The 22,605-nt window shown below is 46.5% G+C and overlaps 1 protein-coding gene, 1 long non-coding RNA gene and 1 pseudogene across 3 annotated transcripts; all 3 read right to left on the bottom strand.

Annotated features, from left to right (window-relative positions):
* Positions 1 to 563: 563 nt before the first annotated feature.
* On the bottom strand, positions 564 to 3,527 carry LOC149370162 (uncharacterized). The gene is made up of 2 exons (XM_089577077.1): positions 3,431 to 3,527; positions 564 to 1,473 (listed from the first exon to the last, which is right to left on the bottom strand). The coding sequence occupies exons 1-2, from the start codon at positions 3,525 to 3,527 to the stop codon at positions 650 to 652; spliced, it is 921 nt and encodes a 306-aa protein (XP_089433203.1). The 3' UTR covers positions 564 to 649.
* Positions 3,528 to 3,741: 214 nt separating this feature from the next.
* Positions 3,742 to 5,081, bottom strand: LOC149370161 (uncharacterized; annotated as a pseudogene).
* A 13,162-nt stretch (positions 5,082 to 18,243) lies between these two features.
* On the bottom strand, positions 18,244 to 22,071 carry LOC149370160 (uncharacterized). Of its 2 annotated transcripts, XR_016285593.1 has the most exons (4): positions 21,708 to 22,071; positions 21,396 to 21,485; positions 20,204 to 20,307; positions 18,244 to 18,330 (listed from the first exon to the last, which is right to left on the bottom strand). It is a non-coding gene; the product is annotated as an uncharacterized LOC149370160 (long non-coding RNA). The 2 variants fall into 2 exon arrangements; XR_016285592.1 differs by lacking the exon at positions 18,244 to 18,330 and having other exon boundaries at positions 18,339 to 20,307.
* Between the last annotated feature and the right edge of the window lie 534 nt (positions 22,072 to 22,605).

Raw genomic sequence — 22,605 nt, 5'->3', positions numbered from 1 at the left:
CGACCGACCCGTTCACACTTGCCCAACAATCCTGCGAGCGAAGCGGATTCGGCCGCTTTTGACGCTGAGCCAGGAGGAAAGCGACGCGGCGAGGCAACACCACCTAGACTCTTTTTAAGGCCTCTCCACGTTTGCGTGACGTCACCGCACTGCGACGGCCCAGTAGATTCGGCTTCCGCGCTCGCACGCATTTCGCGCTTTTCAGAGTGCTGATTATGTCTCTCGAAAAGAAAATTACTTTTTTTTAAATCGTGTTTTGCTTGCCCGCAACCTAACGGTACGTTTTTTTGTTCTTGTTTATTTCAAAGTATAAGCAGTTACATTTTGGCAGACTGATTTCATATCAAAGCGCGCCTTTCGCATGTGTGAAGATACGTTCGTAATATTTTTTTTTATTTATAATGAACAATGCAGAGGACTTTCAGAAGTCGTACTTTATTTTCAGATGAGAAACACGATCAGTAGCAGTAGGAGGTAAGGAAACTTGCAGCACTGAATCATAAAATGCAATAAGTGAAGATAACAGCAGAAAAGCTGTAAACAGAAAGCAAGCACAAGAAAAGATGGAGAATATACATTAATACAACGCAAAAACTGGTTCAGAAAGTTAATAAAAACTAACAAACACAGTCACAAGCACACACGGTAGTCAATTCTTCAATGTCTTCAATTTTCTTTCTTTTTCTTTTGCTACCTTTTCAACTAAAAGTTGATCATTTTTTCTTTTGCAAAGGTTATTTAGAAGCGTGTTTGCAGCTGCACTTAGGACATAGTGCATTACCAACTGCGGAGTGTGCCCATTCTCACACACATCAAAGTCAATGCCGTCGTTTATCACATCATGTGTGAGTGCCAAGAGAGCCTCTTTTTGATTTGGTAGTGCAAGAAATTGTGTCGCATGCTGTTCGCTTCTCAGTTTGTCAAGAACTATCTCAGCAGTAAGAACAGCATTTACTATGGCAGGCTGTGGAAACTTGAGACCACCACGAGTCATGGCCTGGACTAATTCCCCACCTTCTACTTCAATGTCATCTTCTAGCATTAAATTTTCTTTGCAAGCCATGCATGACAGCTTTTTGAACGCAGCGTGGGCACAATAGCCAGCAACGTAAGTGGTTGCTGGGAGATTTGGCGCCTTCTTCGCATAATCGTTGTCCGTTACCTCAATGTCAAACACTTCAAGTATTGCATCGTTTACTGCCACCACATCTGTTGCAGCCTCAAACTCCGGGAACTCTAGAATGTTCTGCAGACGAAGCTTTCGCTCCGACTCGTAGACTTGTCTTATAGAAATGTGGTATTGCGCACCGGAGAGTTGGCGGTACTTGCCGAACCTCTCTTCCAAACAATCAGTCTGAAACTTTCCTAAAAGTACATACTTAAAGTTCATTTCCTCTAGGCAATACCTGGTTACCTTTACTAAGGTGTCTGTCGTGAGTCGGAGCGCACTGTGAGTCTCTCTCGTAAGTATGCCTGCGCATGGGCGTCCGGAGGGGGGGGCAAGGGGGGGCGGTTGCACCCCCCTGGAAAATCACTCACTCGAACCGTGAGTGATGGCCGCACACCAGGGGCGGTGGTGCGCTCAGTCAAAAGGGTAAAAGCAGCCCCGCATGGTCACATCTGCGAAATGCCGCGTCCGGGCGTGCGTCGTTCCGCCGTTTTCAAACCACGCCATCGTTAGCTCTACTGAAGGGCGACCTGTTCCAGACATACAGCGGCACCGGCGAGCATGTGTTTCGAGCCGCCTTGAGATGGGTGTCTGTTTCTTTGATCTCTAGAGAGATAGCGACACGGAGGCAGACAGTGCACGGGGCATCTTGTTTTCGCCTATGTCGTTACGCCGGTCACCGATGAATTCTTAAGGAGGGAAGGACAAATCAGCCGTGTCCACCCCCGCTTTGTCGGGCTGCTCAGGGGCAAGCGGGCGATGAGTTGGCGCCGCCGCCGCTCGCTGTCTCCTCCGATCCACGTGTAGCGCAGTTCGGTAGAAGCGCCGCTTTCAGAATCTCCGGCAAATGGGATTAGCTGCTTTTGTTCACGGCGACGCAGTCTCCCGAGGCGCCCCCACACCAGCGTTCTTTGCGTCTTCTGTGAAAACCAGCGCCTTTGGTCAACGCAGCCCGATGGCGCCTGCCTGGCTCGCCTGTCACCTCTGGCTGGGCCTCAAATCACAACAGCGCCCATGTACTGTGCGTGTCAGTGCATGGTAAAGAGACCCAGGTGGTCGACATTACCCGGAACTCTGTACTACTCCATCCCTCATAGCCTGAGTCGTTTTGGGGCTCTGAACCCCATAAAAACACAAACAAATTTTCCGACCGGAGTGGCGAGTGTCCCTTCCCCTCGGAAGTTGCGCGGCGTTCCTTTCACCCCCAAAGTGCGCATTCGGGGATACTGCGGCAAGTAAGCCCTCGCACGTGTGCGCGCCTCTGTGTTTGTGCTTGGGTGTTTTTAGTGGCCGGTTGTCAGCGAAGCTGAGAACAACCAAGACAGCGGACGAGAAAACGACGAGCGGCGAGCAGTGTGTGTGGGGTTGCTCGACTGTGCGGATGCGCAAGCAAGATGGAGCGAGGTGTATGAAGCTGCGAGCGTGCATTTATCTTGTAAATAAGTTTTCGTTGTATATATCCCTGGCGAAAATCTTTCCCAGCCCAAATGGTTTATGGAACAATTTCCAGTTGGTTCCAGTTGGAACCAACTGGAACCAGCTGGGAATTGTTCCATAAACCAGTTGAGGTGGGAAAGATTTTCACCTGGGCACCGAGAGCGTGTAATGAAGCACAGAAGTGAATTTATCACACGTGTAATTACGCAATTCGCCCAGAAAAATCCGAGGCGCCTACAGTTGCTGTTCAAGGAAGACTGACTGAGTGACTGTAGTTGCGTGTTTGCGAACATATTGTGCTGTGTGCTGGTCATCAATCCGGGTGAGTCGAGAACCCGTATGCAGGAAGACTGAGCACTCTTCTCCACGAAGTGATATAGCATCTTTTTGCATTTTTTATTAATTTTAGTTGTTTCTTCGTTGATAAACTCCAATGTACCTCTCCTAGCCGCGCTTTAATTTGCTGTTTGTAATTTTTCTTTCATGTGTGCATTTTGTTTAATTTTTATTTATATATAAATAAATAAATTTACTCCGCAAATAGCGCCTTTTTGCTACGAACATACCCCCCCCCCCCCCGGGGCACCAACGGGGCCCCCCCCTGCAAAAAATTCTGCGGACGCCCTTGTGCCTGCGTCAAATTTGAGAGACTGCCACAGATCTAGCCACTCTACTATACTTAACAGAAACTGGACCTGTGGACTTGACACTGATGTAATCGGTGACTGCAGCTCATCACGAAGTGGAATTCCCTTGTTGCATGTCTTTACATTTACAATGTTCCACCACTTTGTTATTGTTTCAAGGAACTCTGCAGTGCCAGACACATGATCGAGATCAAGTCTGGGCCCACATGCTCGCAGAGCTGCTGCCGTAGAGGGCTGAAAATCCTTAGTGCGAGCTTGACATTCTGTCGCTCCATATTCGATGGGTTCAGAGATTTAGATGAAAGCGTTGGTGCTGATTTAATCAGCTGACCCTGTTCTTTAGAGTGAAGTTCTCGAAGTGTTTTAAATGAAGCTGTAAGTATAGGTGGGTTTATGCTAGGTCCTGTGGGGCTAGGAAAGAACATGCATGTTCCAGAATTTCGCTGATTAATCCAGTTATTCCTGACGCATTTTATTAAGTGTACAGGGTCAATCAGAAAAAACAGAGGACGTTTGGAGTCTGCAGGGTGTGGATACACACTCTTAAGTTTGCAGGGGGCCCCAAAAAGTGATATTGTTTTCCGGTTGATTGAGTTATTGTCAGTTATGACTGCGATTATACGCAACCCAACATGCTCTAGCTGAGTAATGATGCTATGCAGAATAGTGTGAAGCTGCTGTGCGTTGATGCGCTCTACTGGCAGTATGTGCACAACATTCTTCTGACGCGAAAGCAAGCTTTGCATCATAAAAACATGGGCTGTTTTTGCTGCATTAGGGCTATTGGAAGCTGCACCAACAACTGCTCCTCCCTTATAATCAAAATAAGGCTGCAGGTGGATTTCGTCCATCATGAGTACTACAATTTTTTCATGCTCCTTCATTGCTGCGACAAGCTTCTTTGCATAAGATAGGAAAGAAGTGCTTTGCTGCTCAGCTGCCGGGCTTACGTTGTAGGAGTTACATATACGACGTATTGTAGACTGATGGGGTAGTCTAAGGTTTCCGGAACTACGAAGGAACCTATAAGCATGCGGAGAAACTGTAAATAAAATGCTTGAGAATACCAGCAACTCTGCAGAATACCGGGATGACCTGCTATGCTTGACAAGAAGAAGAGAAACTTGCTCTTTAAAAAAACTAACTGCATTGAGTTGTTCAACATCTGCCACTTCACAATTTGAGGCATCTTCAAGCAGGGAAAGTGACAACTTAAGCAAACCATCAATTTTTTCTTCGTGCTTAGACAACAACTTTCCGTGAAACGACTCTACAGCATCCAGCAGATCTGTCAAGCCACGGATATCATGTACTTTGTGAGGGATAGTATCTGTGCCATCAATCGTAGTCAGCTGCACATTTCGGTAATGAACTTTCACCATGAGGTCCTCTAAGACCGTGACTGACGACAAAACACAAGGGACGTCATCAACAGCAAGATTGAGAAAAACGACGCAGGCAGGTCGAGAAATAACATTCCAAAATTCAGAAAGCTTGATTTGAGGAAGGCACTCCAGTAGAACTTGGAAAGTGTCAATCTTGTTCTTTGCTTCTTCCTCCTCGTGTGTCTGCAGTGACATGGCGATGGCATCTCGTAAAGAAGCTTCTTCAAGACGCATCCTCTTTTCAGCGGGTGCTTCTCGGGACGTAGTGGCGGGCGCGGAAAGGTACGCTGGACAGTTCGGGAATACACTGGGAATGGCGTCGGAGCTGAGACGAGCGATCTTCAGTTTTGCCTCGACGACATTGCCCGTTTTTGAGTCCACGTACTTAGTAGTAGTCCGAATGTCTGACTCTTTAAAGTGCCGCTCGCAGACCTGCAAAGCCCAGCGCAGATAAGGTCAGCATATTTAAGATGATTAATTCCATGGGTGCAATAGCAATTAGCGCAGTGAAATATTTCATCTTTAGAATATTTCCAACTCGCCTAGCCACTAGGCCATGTTGTAGCGCATTATGTACACACAGCTACGTCGCGGAATAAATATCACGATTTTTTGACTTACCACTGAGCGCTTTCCGGGTTCGAAATCAGCACGTGGAATGGCTTTCAACCATCGCCTCCTTCTGTCAGCATCAGCTGGGAAAGTGAAGACGCGCACAGGCTTTTCTCCATCGTAATTCCCGCGGCAGCCGGGAACACAACAGTGTCCTGGCATTTTAACAAATGGCCCAGGAACTGTCACACGCACACACCACTTTCACAGACGTTTCCCAGGATTGCACTTCGAGTATTCACAGCTGGCAAGGAAGCTTCAGCAAACGACAAAGAAAGAAATAACAGCGGAGGAACAGCATGTAACACACGTGCAGCACATGTTCAAGCACGACGGTAATGATGTTTACAGCAATCGCGATGTCTCCTTTCAAATGATTGCTTTCAAGAATTTACAAGAAAAACTGCATAAAGTAAGCTTTTAAAAATTAGACAGTTTCTAGAAATGCGAACGAAGATTTTTACATCGAACGAAATATTTTTCATGTCTTCTAACAGTCAAATTCTTTATCTTCAATTTTTTATACGCAAATACGCCTCGGAGTACTCTGCTCTTGAACGGTTTGAAACAGCGCGGGAGGAGAACGGCGGCAGCGGCCGCCAGGAGGTGCTGCCGCAGCGGTCAGTCGTGGCTGCTCCCGCCGTCGTAGTGCGGTGACGTCACGCGTCGGAGGAGGAATCGTGGAGAGGCCTTAAAAAGTCTAGGTGGTGTTGGGCGAGGCCGATCGGACCAGACCGATTTCCGCCGCGCGGCGACGAACATAGCGGCGCACTTCGAAGCCGGACCCCTCGCTTCGGACTGAATTCTCGTTCTTGCTGCCTTTTTCAGTGTGTTCACTGGCAATAAAGGGGGCATCGGTTTTTCGCCTCGCCTCACCTCACCTCTAAGAAAATGTGTAAGTGATAAATTTGCATTATTCTTTATACTCAGAATGACAATTCTGCCGCTTCTAGGCTCAAGAGGGGAGTGGACTTTGTTTTCCTGCTGACAACCAGATAGCACCACTATAGGCTGAGTTTATTTTTGCGCCTGTGCTAGCATACGCTCAACTAAAATCGGGAATGCGCCTGAGTTTAACCTACGTAAGCATACATACGCTTATGGTACGTAGGCAGATAAATTTATGCTCGTTTCTCACTATATCTGTGTATGCCGCCAGCAGCGACGTGGTGTGGAAAAGCGGCAAACAGCAGCGGTGCGGTGGTTCCGCCTCGCCCGGGCGTCAACAGATGAGAACAGGTCCTAGTTTTAGCTCGCCGCAAAAACAAGGACCTCTTCACGTCTGTTGACGCCCGGGCGAGGCGGAACTGCCGCGCCGCTGCTGTTTCTCGCTTTTGCACACCACGTCGCCGCTCGCGGAGCACATATATACACCATTACAACATAAATACGCTATTTTGTTTTTGTTTAATGTGCCTAGTTTAGTTCCGCAAATAGTGCATTTTTGATGCTAACGTACCCCCTCCCCCAACCCCGGCCATCGGGTGCCCCCCCCCACCCCTCCCCTGCAAGAACTTCTTCGTACGCCCGTGGCTCCAGAAGAAATGGTCATCGAGCTGACACAGTAATGGACCTACAGAAACAATGGTGGAACATTTTAATCAACGTGGTCACAACTTCGATGAACTTAACCTCTTCTTTCTTCAATCAGGCTTCAAATCTGCAAGGGACAGAAAATAAAGAGGCATTTCTGATTCGCAAGTTTAAAACATTTCAACCAGCAGGGATTAACATATCCAGAGTAAACTTAGAATCTCTCAAATACATTCCGGCACTGGCGTAATTGTTCAAACAGGTCTTGCACTTGGTCTCAGCACTTCATTCCACCGCTTAATCGCTTCTTTCGCCCTACCCTTCCGCCACGACCGGTCTTCTAGACCCTAAATGGCAATTTTTTATAAATTCTTTTAATCCCTTCTTTTTTCTAATTTATCGTTATCTTGTGCCCGGATTCTCTTGCCATCACTTTGAAGGAACACTTGTCTCCCACATTCCTTTCCACCACCCCCTCCCATTCCTTTCATGCTTTCTCCGTTAGCACTTTTTGATTATAATATTTTCCGCGGTATTTCGTTCAGCCATGCACACTAATTCCGTATCTGAGTTTTTCAGGTTAAAGCAGCCAGTCATACAAAGTCACTGGTCACAGAGGAACACAGCCTTTCAAGCCCATGCTCGCTATCTCTCCACCCTCCGCACCTCAGGATTCCTTTCTCCTGAGCAGGCCTTTTTTCTTTTAACAGTTTTGCAGGTCTACCAGTTGATCAGCTTCACTAGCCATCATTCACCCTCCCCATTCTAAAACTAATCCCACTTGATACCCTCCTCGCGCACACGGGACCTTCCTCCTGAGAGGGATCACTCTTTTTAGACTCAGCCGATGATGAACTCTCCTATTGTCCTCTTGTCGAAACGTCGTCAAGCATCCGTCGTCGCTTGAGGGCCACAAATTAAGCCCATTTAATTGATCTAAATGGGCGCCGAACATACTTCTAGATAAACCAGTTTGAATCAAGTACAGGTCACATCGGAAGACGTAGTTACAACGTGCCAGAAACGCCGGTCCTACGCGGTGTCAACAACTTGGCTATAAAGCGTTCCCCAGTCTGGCGGTCGCATTCTTCGGCGATTTTTGCAGAGTTATCGCACTGTGTGAACAAGTGAACGCACAACCGACGCAAACAAGACGACTGTTTAATCTAGGCAGAGTACAGCTTCCAAATCATGCCGAACTAACGGCAATTCCGGTCTGTACACAGATGCAGATATATGCAAACACAAGTAGTGCCGAGTTGCAGTCCTTGTCATAGGCGCATTACTGAGGGAATTACTGGTGCGCTGAATCCTGTACAACTGTCTGGAAGCATTAATTTAGCGAATGCATGGACTGTTGGCTCAAAAAGCAGCAGATATCGTAATCAGCAACCACGGGACCCTGAGCAGTCTCGCAGCGCGGCTGTGCGGGCGTAGCAAAGTGCAGATACGCCTATCGGCCGAGTGATGCGCTGTCAGCTACGGGCCACCGACACACAAGTCGGCCGACCGTCGGCGTGACAAAGCAAATTACGACGCAGAAACCGCGTTGCCATACCCGGTAAGTCGATTGCGGTCGGCCGAAGCGAGCCGCTTGATATCAGGACTCGGTGTCGTCGCTCACTCGATTGGCATTTGTCGGCATGTCGCAGTATCGACCAAGCTTGCCGGCACGTGATTTCGAAAGGCGCTGCGATGCACAGCCTGTGTACGAGAGCAGACGACGCAGTAATCTGTGCGTCGCAGCTTTTGGGTAGCATGTGTCCAGGGTTCCCTGATAGTGACCTCGTAGCATACCCTTGCGCTCAGAAACTGAACCCGCTGAATATAAATAATGCAGTAATAAATTATTTACCCCGCATATATACTTTTCTGCGTATATCTTCCTTCGTTTACCCATACTCCGAGATATTTCTATTCGGCCAGTCTGGGTATTTCATGCCGTTAGATTGTAATAACCCGAACAGTTGTTGTATCGTCACAAACTACAATTAACCAAAGCTTGCAAATTTTCCTGGCTATCTGCTGGGTTGTTTTTGTTTTGTGGGAGGTTTAATATCGCGAAGCAACTGAAGGTATACGAGGGACACCAAAGTGAAAGGCTCCAGAAATTTTGACCACCTGGAGTTCTTTAATGTGCACTGAGATGGCATGGTGTGCTGTTTATCCCTTCCCATGTAATTTAACCTTCATCATTACGGTAAATTTCCGTTAGAACAACTATTTCAGAATAATCAATTACACATTAATGCTTTAATATGTTCCACAGGAGTTCCCTGTTCTTCAATAAAACATGATGGTAGGAAGACAAGACACAAAAGAACGGCCGCCGCGGTGGCTCAGTGGCTATGGTGCTCGCCTGCTGACCTAAAAGACGCGGGTTCTATCCCGGCCGCGGCGGCTAGAGTTTCTTTGGAGGAGAAGTTCTAGAGGCCCGTGTACTGTGCGATGTCAGTGCACGTTAAAGAACCCCAGGTGGTCGAAATTTCCGGAGCCCTTCACTACGGCGTCTCTCATAGCCTTAGTCGCTTTACAAAACCAAACCAACAAAAGAACGCTAAAAAAGAGCGTTCTTTTGTGTCTTGTCCTCTCGTGTGGTTGTAGTTTTTTGCGCTGTCTTCCTACCAAGTTCCCTGTTCATGTTGTCGTATGCATCGCCTATGTCCAGGAAGCTTAAATACAGAGGTTTGTGAGCGGACCTGTGTCCGTTCTTTTCCAGAGTTTTAGTATAACGTATGAGCGCTTACGTACGCTATACGCAAGCATTTAGCGGCAGATTACTGTGGAAGTCGCAAGAGCACTTTTAGTTTACCGTACAACCACCCGAACGCAACGATAGCTAAGGCCGCAGTGGCGCCATCTGGTGTTGTAATGTAAAAAAAATTTGTGTCGTATTTTTCAGGTTTAGCCAAGGCATTGGCCAAGCTGATCCAAGTCGTATCACGTAGATAGCCGGTTGCATGGCGTCCCCGATGAGTCGCGCACTGCGCAGTCGGGGCAGGGCCTAGCTTTTTTAAATTTTTTTAGGCAACCGAACGAGCAAGGTTTTTTTAAGAACGTCATGGTACGTACTAGCATTCTTTCGAACCCGTACTGCCCTACAGCCGAAACGGCTACTTTTGGCAAGGCTATGGCGACCATGGCATAAAAATCCAAATCAAGCCAATCCACAGTTGGCGGTGTTTTGTTAGGGTTAGGAACGGCGGTATCGTTACACAGAATCCAAAATGGGGCAAATTTATCTCTCAATCGTTCTGCTGTCGGCGAGAGGAGGCAAAGCGAATATCATACGCTCCATTTAAGGGCAATGAATATGCCTAAGAACCCAATAACATGACATTTTCTCTCCGAAGCGGGGACTTGGGCGCCGCCATGTTGGCAACGCTATTTTTCCTGGCGTACGCAAGAGCGCGCACGCTAAATTCGAAAAATAGCGTGCGTAACGCGAACGTACGTAAGCCATCGGTTTGAAATAGCGTTTGGCGCATGCGCAGTACGACTGACGCTATTTTATAGCGTACGCTATGCCTTTGCGTATGTCTACGCAAAGTTCGTCTCCGGCCGCGTCGTTTCTGTCCCGCCGCTACGCCGTCCAGTGTGTCTGCGTGCATGCCTCAAAGGAAGGGTCCCTCCTGTGATGGGCTCTCCTTTGTGCCTGTGCGCATACACTGTGCGAGGGTGGGGAGGGAGAAGCGTTTGCGGGTAGGCAGGCTGATTGGTCCATGGGATGCGCTTCTCCGTGACGTTTTTTGACTTCGCCCTCGTTCTCAACCGGACGTGGCGTCAGCGCGACTTTCTCCACCTCTCCCTAGAGCGCCTGGGGAATCGCTAGGTGCACCCGCCGCGCCGCGCGTGCGTGCGTGGTGAGCGGGCATTCGTTTCGTGCAGGGTGTCGAACCGGAATTTTTTCGGGTTCGGTTCAGGTTCGGATTCACGCCTTTCGGGTTCAGTTCCGGGTTCGGCTCCGGAGGGACATTCCGTCCTGGTTAGAACCGCTCCGGATAGCGTCGAACCGGTTCAAACGGGTTCAGGCTATAAAAAATTTTGAACGTAGATTTTTATTCAACCTTGTTTTGCTGTTTACTTTTCTTCGTGATATCAGAATATAAAACAGCACTGCAAAATTTGCTCATTGCGAGATAATTTACTGATCGCGGCAAAACGATTTAAATTTACGCAAGAGCCGCGAAATCAAATGCACTTGGAATTAGTGTACACCGGCTATGTATACTAGACTCTATCTGATGAGATACATAAAAAGAAAAGCTGATGAATTTTTCATCTACAAAACATTTCAGCTTCAGCAGTTTCGGAGTCCCCGTCAGGCGAGTAATAGGTCTCTGTGGAAGCTCGTGTCAATCGGGAATTTCTCCGGCGCAAAATGCTTAAGCGAGCGCCGTCAGGAAAGCTGCATGCGCCCACTATGAGCGGAAGTTGCCTTGTATTTGCAGGTATATACAGCCAAGACATCTTTCTACCACCACAAAAGCAGCTTGCACGTCACCCTCCCGCTCTGGCAAACCTGCAGCACACATCTAGAGAGTTTACAGAAATATTTTATTTTCATCACCTGCTCCTGTGTAACTCACATTACATATCTCGACCACCTACAACCGAATTTCTTCAAAAACACAGCAAATCGCGGCTTGTAGCTTGTACAGTGTAAAATTAAGATTTTGGCCTATGCTGATGTTGTCTCCGTCTCTTGCTCTGATGAAAAGAATATGATAAAAAAGCAGGCTTGCATTGGTTGGGGGCACTTCGTGTCTGTACGGACACAAACTTGCGACGTCTTCGATGCGACGTTGCGTTGTGACAATGTTGCAATAGGTGCATTGCAAGAGGAGGACCGTAAATTCGTTACAGTTTTTGTGACTTTTCTGGGGCTCTTTCAAAGGGAGCCCAAGCGTGGACAAAATTTGTTGCTACCTTGATACAGTCTGGTGAGTCTTTCGTGCAGTTTTTGTCCACTAAGCAGTTTCATGATTTTTCTTTTTCGAAACCGAAAACCTCCGCTTCCTGGCAGCTGTGCTTATTAGGTGACTAAATTCTCATCTGTCTTTTATGTACATAGCCGTGAAGGAATTTTGTGCTGACACACTGCATTTCCTAAATATTCGGTTTTCCTTAGAATGCCTGTACGGCTTCTCCAGAAGGCAGCTGACAAAGGTTCTGATCGGTCATTACTTCCTCTACGTGCAGCCTTACCTAGCCTATTTTGACGGCCTTATATTAAGGCTAGTTCAGAGGATGTACTTTCAATAGGCCCCAAAAACCTTTCTTAGACTTCAAACGTCGACCTTACGTGTTAGGACATGCCATCGAGCCAAGCGGACGTCTGTGCCATGATCAGTGAATTGCTACATCTGCAAGCAAGGAGGAACTAACAACGAAATTATTTGTGACGCTATGTTCGTTTGAGACGTAGCTTACTTCAGCAGTCTCTTAAAAAGGACATTGAGCTCATGCCTTACACTATAAGATTTGTGCCAGTAATGAAGGACACCGGAATTCCGTGTGAACTTTTCCTGTTAATAAGACTGCTTAGCCTGCGAAGAAGCTATATGCTTGATAAACACGCCCAATCGTCACTTTCGGCGACGTCATTGTTCAGAGAACAGTTCATTTTAGCTCAGATCGTATATGCTGCGAAAGTTCAACCTAGCTCCTGACTTTTCGCCCTTTCTTGACGTGTGCGCCTTCAAGAATTTTTATCCGCGGGCAAAGCAAGGGAGTGATAGTGAGGCCGTATTCCGAGGTCTCGGAATTGGACCCAGTCCAGTAAGGTAAGACGAGGTCAGGTAGGTTCCTGATACTCCATGAGGCAACAATAAAAATAATCTTCGAAGATGGCCGAGTAACCTAAGGCATTACTAAACGAAGCTTCTCTGCTGCGCCGGCCACCACTGGCTTGATTGCCACTCAGGATTAGAATATTGTAGTGGGTTTCTTTACTGCGTTAGCAGTTTAGTCTCCTTTTTCAAAAATTTCCGTAGTGTGTGTGCGTGTGCGCGCGTGTGTGTGTGTGTGTGTGTGCGTGCGTGCGTGCGTGTGTGCGCTTAAGCATATGTATGCACACGCGTGCACAATTCGGTGGGCACACATCCGGGCACTCAATGGCAAAAAATTGACAGACGGTTGCAATTGTCGGTAATGCGAAGTTTAAGCGCAACTCATCACACGCTACCTGGCATGTGGTGTATTATGCTGCTAGCCACTCTCGGGGTCTTCCCGTAGCAGCCACCTTGCAGGCGACGTTTCATTCGCTCTGCTACTTGGACAACCGGTTACGCCGGCTACGCCGGCTGCGACGCAGAACGCGGGAACAGGCGCATAATAGCTGCGGTCTAGAATACCCCATCTACCTGCAGCCGATCTACCCGAGATGGAATGCTGTGAATGCTGCACGTGTGCCGTCGCAAAGCGTTCCACAAAAGAACGCGAAAACGCAAGCGAATCCTGACGCAGTGGTCCAAAAACTTGTTTTTGAGTCGTCGCGGTGGTGAGCGGCGAGGTTCCAACAAGTTGCAAATTTTCGCTGGGACGCGCCGCTCAGTCGCCCATTCGCTTCCATGTGAACCAACCTTAAGCCTCTCGCCTCAGACACAAACAACCCGAAGCGAGGGTTCTTGCACAGCTTCCGCCCTCACCGTTCGACCACGTTTTTCATGTGGCACTCTCGGTAGAAGAAGACGCATTACGTTCGCTGCTATTGACGAGGGTGGCGCTGGTGAACACTCTGATGGTTCGGTTGCACTACACCCCGGTTGCACCCCCGAAAGCACGAAAAATTAGACGGTCGTGGGCACAGCGCGGAAGTAGCGGACACCTTAAATTTCCTCACTGTGCGCTTTTCTTTAGACTACCTGTATAGCCTCTCCAGAAGGCAGACGACTCAGGTAATTGCAGGGTATTTGTTTCCTCTACTGTTGTATCGGCAACCTTTTATGGAGTTCCTTAACAACAGTGCTTTAAAACGTGTCAAGCGAATGTACATTTATTTCTTCTGCTGCAAAAACGTTCTTCTCTAAACTTCACACACCGACGCTGCCTGTCAAGGCATTACTTCATGCTGAGGAGAATGTTTGTGTCATGGATGGTAAATTCACACCTGCGCAATGCGCCAAAGACCATTGACCATTGTTTTACTCTGTGCAATGATGCTACGTTCTTCTGGGACATAATTACGGCGAACGTACACTTGAGAACGACATTGAAATCATACGGATTAGTACCCGGCCGTTTTTTGCCAGTGGAGAAAAACTGTGTTCTGCCGTGTGATCTATTTATGCTGCTGTGACTATTTAGTCTCAAGAGCTGTATGATGGACCACCGCCGAATCAACGCGGTCATCGAAATTTGGTGAGGGGGGTATTTGTGGCCCTGGAAGGGCCGCCTTGCTGGCTCCCCTATCTACGTATATCTCAGACTTCTGATGTTTAGGGAGGTGGGGATTTGCAGGGGTATGGTGGGCTCGTATTACACAGCCTGGTGGTTTGTGGCATGGACTTACTCCGATTTTCCTTTTCGGCACTTTTTCCATGCAATAAAGAAAAAAAGCGTCACCGTAGCTCATTTGGTAGAGCACCGGACGCAAAATTCAGAGGTCAAGGGTTCGGATCCTGTTGGCGGCATGTGTTTTTTTTTCAGTTTAATCAATAGTTTAAAGTAATTACTCTTTAAGCTCCTATTGATGAACACCGCAAATTACTTTTTAAAAAGTACGTCCCCTATGCTCCTTGGTTTCGGTTATTGTTGGCTTCCCTCATGTGCAGCAGAGGCAGATATAAGCCGCCCGTCAGAGAATTCAAGATACAGCAGTCCGTGAGCAGCGTGACGAAGCTGCCCGTTATCGATTGGCATTCTTTTTTTTTTTGTTATATATATAAGCAAAACAATTTCAATGCATCGACATTCGACATAACAGAAAATCACTTCATCGCAGTAACAGTTCATTTCAGTAGCACCTTTCCAGGCCTTTTTCACATCTCAGCGAGCGCATGTATTTCCGCATTGCCTCTTTGTGTAATCACTATTTTTTTTCTCAGTATCGTACCGCTGCTACATGCCCGCCTTTCATTGCTTATTTCCGTCGAGTGCAACAAAGAATATTCGGGTTCTTTAAAAAGGAAACACATGTATATTTTCTTTGTTTTGTAATAATAGTATTATGTGTGTTCTAACGCGTCAAAGCGGCGCGGAGTCTATAAGGAACGCTATAGTGGACGACTCCAGATTAGCGTAGACCAGCTGGGGTTCCTCAGGGTGCACTAACATGGCACAGCACACACGCATTCTGGCATTTCGTCGCTATCAAAATGCGACCTCGCCACCGGTATCAAACCCGCGACCTTGGCATTAGCAGCCGAGCACCACAGCCACTGAGCCACCATGAGGGGTCTTATTCATTATCTGGTATCTGAGACAAGGAATGCCTCAGAAAGTAAATGTTGCACAACGTGATTGGGTCATTGCGCCTCTGCTTCACATGTTTATGGTACTCGACACACACAAAAAAAGGAAACCATTCTCAGTCAGTGCTTTACGAGTTAAAGCAGTGTTAACAATTCGAGTAAAGCTGTACGTAAGCATGTGAAAGGTGGGGGGGGATCCTATAAAATCCAACATTTCACGTCAATCTGGCGTAAAATACTTTAGAATTACCAAAAGCCCATTGCGGAAATGCCAATTAGCTTTCTTCCTGGACACGAGACTTCTTTCAGTCTCGTTGTTGACCTGGATGCTATTTCGACTGGATGAAATTTCCGCACTCCATAGCGCCGACAGCTTTCGCTGGGTAAATGAAAAAAAGAAAAAAAGTATGCCATGTTGTACAAAATGTGCGGCTGAACCGAGTACCGAACCGGTTCGGAACGGTTCCGTTGAATCGTTCCGGTTCGGGTTCAGTTCCGAGATGGCGAAAAAAATTTGGGTTCGGTTCGGTTCCAGTTCCGGGCAAAAATTCGGGTTCGGTTCCGGTTTCGGGTTCGGTTCCGGTTCGACACCCTGGTTTCGTGATCCTCGGCGGGCTCGTTTCGAGGCGTGTGAAGCTATGGCGTTCGTGCGTGGTGCGCTCGTCGGCGACAGCCAGCTGAAATTTCTGTGCAGTTTTTGCTTGCGGCTTTCGCCGTTTCGCCAGGAGCACGTGGCTAGTGTCGTGCTCGTATTTAAAGTTTTTGCCGCGGCACTACACGGATCCGCATCAGGCGCGCTTTGAGGACCGCCGTTTGACAGCTACGCTGACGCGCTTGTCGGGCGTGCGCATTCTCAACCCCGAGGTAAGGACTGAACTACATCGTCGCAAGCTTTCTCGTGTATTGAGGGCTCACCAAATTTCGGTGCCTGTAACGAAACTTTTTTTTTGCAGCATCGTTCCCTGGATATGCTTCTCGGAAGCCGATGTCATTGTTCGCCGCGGACGCTGGGCCTACTGCTCGCCGCCACGCCGCTGTAGGTTGACGTTGAAGAGCTGCTCCAAACGGCCCTTTTCAGGGCCGCTTCATTGCTTCCTGGAAGATTGCGGGCATCCAATCTCGCGGCCGTTTCCCTCTCTTTGTCGAAATCGGCGCCAGACATCAGAACCCGCGCTAGGCCTCGTTGCAGGGTTAAACGAGTGCAGTGTGGCTTTAGAGAAGTTATGACTTGCGCTTAGTCTATCTATATCATTCATCCAGTGCAGTGTGCCTTTGCTTCTTTAGCGACTTCTCACGCCTTGTCGAAATCGGATTTAAAGCTCACGCCACGCCTCGTTGAATGGGCTAACCGAGTGCAGCGCGTAGCTTTGTTTTTTTGTGTTCTAACCTGTAAGCAGTGCACCTTTCTTCGCTCCTTACTTTTGTTCTTTTCAGTCGTTTCCTGAATCCGTCGAAAAAGCCGGGCTTGCCGGATGATTGTTCGCCGTGAATGGAACCACGAGGCGATCGCATCTGCATACGCAGCAGGACTTTGTTCCCTCGTGTTTTTTTTTAACAAGGATTGCATCGACAGCTCGGGCAAAACGAGGACTGCGCACGCCGTGTCGTCGCTGCTTAGTGAAGAGGCACAAAACGGATGTCGTCCTTACTTAAAGGCCCTTCTCGGGGCCACCTCAGTGTTTCCTGGGAGACCACGCGCTTTCCGCCCTGTGCACATGTTCCCCTCATTTCCAATCATTTGTAAGTTGCATATCAATGAATTAATAAATCAGTCAATGCACTTTATTTCCCAGAAAAATCTGGCTGGCCACCCTGGGCTAAAAGCTGTGCACACAGCTTGACAAGGCCCAGAGGACCATTAGATGAGTTTTGAACGTAGGAAAAACAAGTTGGTACTTTAAAAGAACATGGAAAGTACACCAAACAATATAAGATATAAACATTACAATCGCGCATTACAGTAAAGAAAAAGAAAACACTTTGACAGCAGACATACAGTATCAATTTACACTATAATACATACAAAAATTACGACATTCAGCACTATGGCACGAAATATAAAAACAGCACATAAAGCAAAAAAGAGAATGCAAGTTACAATAGTACAGATAGATTAGCTGCTTACATTTACATATGCATAAAATTAGTCCTCGGCTCCTTGAGCCTCCTTCAAATCCTGCAGAAGGCTTGAATTTGCAACTGCTAATATCAAAGAAGATTTAGAAGAACTTCAGTTTGGGGTACATGGTGCATAGTACTTGAGAAAATAAACAATAGCGCCTACAATGACACACACAGAAGAAGAACGATGCAGCACACTCTAAGAAAAAAAGGTGTGATCTTAGTCTTTTTGGGGGGTAAAACACTTGTCGCTGAGCTGACACCTTTTTGGGGGTAAGGTTACGCTGTTTCTTGGAGACTAAGTATTTATGCTCTCGCACATAGAGTAATGTTACGCTCTAATAGCCTAAACTTGCACTGACATAAGAAGAGTAACTTTAAACCAGTTAGGTATAACATTACGCCTTTCTAAAAGGGGTAAATGTTAGCCTGAGGAAAGCATAAACATATCCTAGCATGCAAGGTGCAAGTTTGCACCTTTAGCAGGTAAATTTATGCTATGTATAGAAGTGCAAAGTTACTTTGTCAAAGACTAAACTTATACCGTCATAAACAGAGCAAAGTTTGCACCCCTGTGGTGCAAGCTTATACCCTTACATGATGGATAAAGTTACCCTTCTAGTGGTACAAAGTAATGCCCTACTGCAAGGGGTATCTATACACTACTCGGTGGTGTATTTATACTGTCCACACGAGAGCATTATTACCCTTCTGTAGCGTAAACCTGCCCACTGAATGCAGAACTAAAGTTGACCCATATGGTAGAAGCCCGAGTCTTTCTGGAAGTGCAGGCAGTGTCAAAATGTTGCGACGAATCTTTCATGTGAGATGGTCTGTGTCATTGTGTGTTCAGGTGCAGGTACTACTGCAGAATGTACACAAAGAATTCATAAACGAATCGGAGAAAGAAACATACCGTCATATTTATTTTGTCACATGCTACACCATATTGCAGCAATGACCCTGGCAGTCTTCTTCATACAGGTGGAGGCAGTATGTACCATGTATTTGACCTGCACAGAGAAGAAAACATATAATGAATTTTGCAGCCACAAAGCTCAGACGACGTGACCATGGGCTTAGTTAATTCAGGTCTAAAAGTGTAAACCACACAAAAGGCAGGGATAAATGGAAATGCATGAAAACAATGCCACAAGTGCAGGCTTCTGTTTATTATTGAGAACCAAAATCAGAAAAGATATGCAGGAAAAACAAAACATGTCCTAAATGGCAGCTACTTAATCACTCACATATGCTGACATTATCACAAGCACAGTGGCTTCTCAGGAAAAATCCAGAATATTGTGCCCAGCTACACGGTCAGGCTGTAGGCATCCCGGATGCCAGACTAAAAAGAGGGTCATATCAAGAAACAGAAAAACATGTGCATGAAATGGAAGCTACTAAAAGGTGATAAAATGAAATGCCGTTTAACAAACCCTTCCCTCCATTCTCGTGTTTTTATTTCTCCGTATCTAGAGTGGTTAAGGTTTCATGCAGCCCTTGCTAACAATATGTCTCTGGTCTCTGATGCCATTATATGATTTGTTGCCCATACAGTGAATTTTCTTCCTAAAAGGGAAGTGTAGGTGATTATCTGAGCATCAATCAGTGATACTTCCAACTGTAATTTTCCCTGCATATATTACCTGTGAATTCATTTCCAATTAGCAAACAGCAGGAAGCTTGTCCCTGTGATGGCATTTTTGGGTGCATTCCATTGTCACAGCCTTTTGATACAGTTTAAATACCTGGTGAAAGGCCTATGCACAAAGGCTATGCACTATAAATCTTAGTGTACCACTCCTGGAAAACAAAGAAAAGCTTTCGGCTAAATGTGAAATAATAGCAAGGGCAACTTACACATCTAAAGAATTGTCTCCATGCATGAGGTAACGTCATACCCAAAAAATTATTTGGACCACATTATAATACAGATACTTTTTATTCACGTTCATAGCCTGTTTCATACTACACCTCTACATTATGCCTGAGCAAAAAGCTTTGGTTATGGACTGGCCTTCACTGACAGACTACATTAACTACACAAGCAGCACAGAACAGTCTCCTTCTAAAGCACTATTTTTGCTTGAGGAAATTACAAATCTCTTCTTATTTAGACAGTGCTGCTTCTTCCAATGCTTGCAGCATATGCAGCAGCAGTAATTCTCATGAATTACATTTTGCTGGCACAATAGAATGTTACCTTTACACATCTTTTCAGATGCTTAGCATAATGAAATTGTAAACACTGACTGACAGCATTCAAGAATGGCTATTAAAACAGTTGCCTTCCATATCTGCTGTCACATGCAGTGCACGTGACCTTAATTAAATTTTAAGTTCACTCCGATGTGAAATGCAACTAATATGGATTCATGTGAGTTATTGGAAATTATTCACATCAGTGAACAGCACCTTCCTACTCAAAAAGAAAGTGTGAACAGTGCAAAGAAGATTAACAGCCTCACGTAGCTGCATATCACATTAAGCTTCACATGCATAAACGGTGCTAGTCATATTAGCTTGGTAGCATGCCACCCTGCCAAGCATTACCATAACTGTGTCATTTTTTTCTGACGTCAGCAACATGGATTGTAGGCAGCGCCTCTCAAACTAATTCAGTAAAAAATCTTTGCTGAAGTCCAGCCTACTTTTGCAGAAAAAAAACTGCATTTATACTTCATGTCATAAAAAGTGGTCACAATTAATCAAACCATTATTCAGAAATTCTTTCAGAACTAAGTCCTCGAAAACATTGAAAAGCTCTAAAATCTCTGTAATAGAATGGCTGCAGCTGTGCAACATAGCATACTATGTTCACGGATGGACATCAAGTGATGATGAACTTGCAACAATGTCCCAATTACATAAAAACATACATACCACACACATCTAGTCCCGGCCACTTGTACGGAATCCAGGCTGAACTTCGGTGCTAGGAGTGACAATGGTTGTGCACCTTTGCATCCCTCCTCCTCCCAGGTGCACTGCAATAGAGGCGTCATTTATAGCATTAGTGTAATGGTTAGTGATAACTTATATGTTCATTAAACCACGTAATGGCAGCACACATGCTCAAAAAACGACAGGAATAGTTTGAAAACGAGAAACAACTTTTGATTCCAAATTTTTATCCATTACAGCACTTGCCACATATTTATAACAGGCATAATTGACGCAGTGCACTGGCACAATAAGCCTAGACAAACTTCTACAGCACAATGGCCTATTACCAGTGAATTGTCACTAAGTGCCTAACATAATTAACACATTTTCTAACAGCCACTGCAGAAAAAAGAAAGAACTATACTGTTACTGCTTACGAGATTGACAGTATTCATTACAGAATTTTTTTTTCGTTGACAGATTACCGCAGTGCAACCAAAATCCTTATTGTTCTAAACAGAAAAGCTTAGATACTAGCGTATTCTTCTATTCAACCTCTTAGAGCGACATCAAACCTAAAGTCTCACTCTTTCACAAGAGAATACAAGAGCACAAAAAGAGGTGACATAGACTGTACGCTTTTGTGAGCTAATGTTTGGCCACCAACTAGCCCCGACCTTTTCACTAGTAAAAAGAACTAAACAAGTTCACTTTTCTCTATTAGTTCTCAGCCTGAGTGAAGAGCCAGTTACATATCAACTTAACACCATTAGCAAGCGCATCTTGCCATTCGAATGCAGTAAAACTGCTGGCATGATAAGTCACATTCTGGGTTAGCAAAAATATTGCAAGGTGTAAGCGAAAACGGCCGCATGCCAGGAAGCGCAGAGCACAAATGAGCTGCTAATTTCGTGCCTATGAATAAATAAATTTCACGTTTACTGTTTTATCGTTTGCTTGCTACTCCGTGGTAAAGAAAAAAAATTGACGCCGTCCATTCGCAAAAAAAAAAAAGCGGCCTGGCAGAAGGAGTTGCCTTGCAGCGCTAAAATTATAAAGGGATTATGGTCCAATAAGAATCACATACAGTGCTGCAGTAGATGTGAGCACTGCGCGCAGTACGTGCCACAGAAGCGCGCACACTAATTTACTCGCCCCTTTCTGAACGGAGACTGCGGTTTGGACTTACCTTACTGAATGGTCGTCAGCAGGGACAAATACTTGGCGTTGAAGAGACGACCGGCAATGTTCTTTCGCACGGCAGACGAAGGATCAGAGCCTGCAGCGAAAGAAAGCATGAGAAAGACGCCGGCAGATTGCGCCGCTGCGATCGTGTGTTGTACACGATAGGCTCCCTCCGGCCGCACGCGACCGGCTCAAAACAAGAAATAGCAACAAGCAGCGGCTCGCGCACACAATCCATGATAAAAAATCTGTACTGAACACACCATAACTTGATGGCAGGAAACAACCCGTATGACCAAACGAAAATGTCACTTACTTGTACGGTTGAAATTGGGCGCAAAGAATCCGTACGATGAGGGCGCCGCGACGATCTGGCGTGCGCTGTTTCTTTCAGACGTTGACTCTTTCGCGAAGATGTCGCCCACTGCAGCGTCACACATCGATGAAGCTTGCACGATGAAGTAATCGCTGAACAGAACCTAAACGCACACAGGCCCGTACTGCAAGATGAAATGAGGAATGCGCGTCGCGACTTGCACGCACGGCACCCAGGCGCGGTAAACAGCGGCTTCGTCTTCGACTCTACGCGAGCGGCCAATCCAAATAGACAGGCACGTGATCTGAAGAGAGAGAAGGAAGAAACCAGGAGAAACTACAACCCATCGCCAGCCATCGCTTCCAAAGCTTGCTTCAGAGGAGGTTTTCCTTCCTCCATGCTTCGTGCCTTTCTTTCGTTCCGCCGGACCCCGCGCTTCCCCTCTTTTCCTTTTCTCCGCTGACTGAAAGAACGTCTGCGTTCCCAGTAGTGTCCCAAGGTCAAGCCGCCCGCGTGCGGGCGACAACCTTTGGTCCTTGCAATGTGCTGGTAGCTTATTATTTTTGCATGCGCCTCTCTGCCCTTGTGGCACGTATTTTTCCGCGCTTTCGGCGTGCGCACAACTCTTCCGTTATCGGAGACAACGAGCGCGGCGAGACTCGTCTTATCAGTCCTTGCAGTATCCCTTTGAAGCTTTTAATGCAGCCAGCTATTACGCAGTATGAATTACGCAGATGCTGCCGTAAATGTGTGGCGTATGCAACAGAATAGTTTTCAGAGCAGCTGCAGCTTAAAGTTACGAGCATCATTCGGAAGTTCTCGTCAGCTCTCATTTACTACCGCGTACAGAAGGCACTGCGAAATATATATCAATAAACTGCCCTTCCTGTACTTCTAA

Source organism: Amblyomma mixtum, chromosome 1 (genome assembly GCF_055824585.1).
Source record: "Amblyomma mixtum isolate Tamu chromosome 1, ASM5582458v1, whole genome shotgun sequence".
NCBI classification, from domain to species: Eukaryota; Metazoa; Arthropoda; class Arachnida; order Ixodida; family Ixodidae; genus Amblyomma; species Amblyomma mixtum.
The sequence above is the reverse complement of the archived record's forward strand: the minus strand, read 5'-3'. Positions and strand labels throughout refer to the sequence as shown.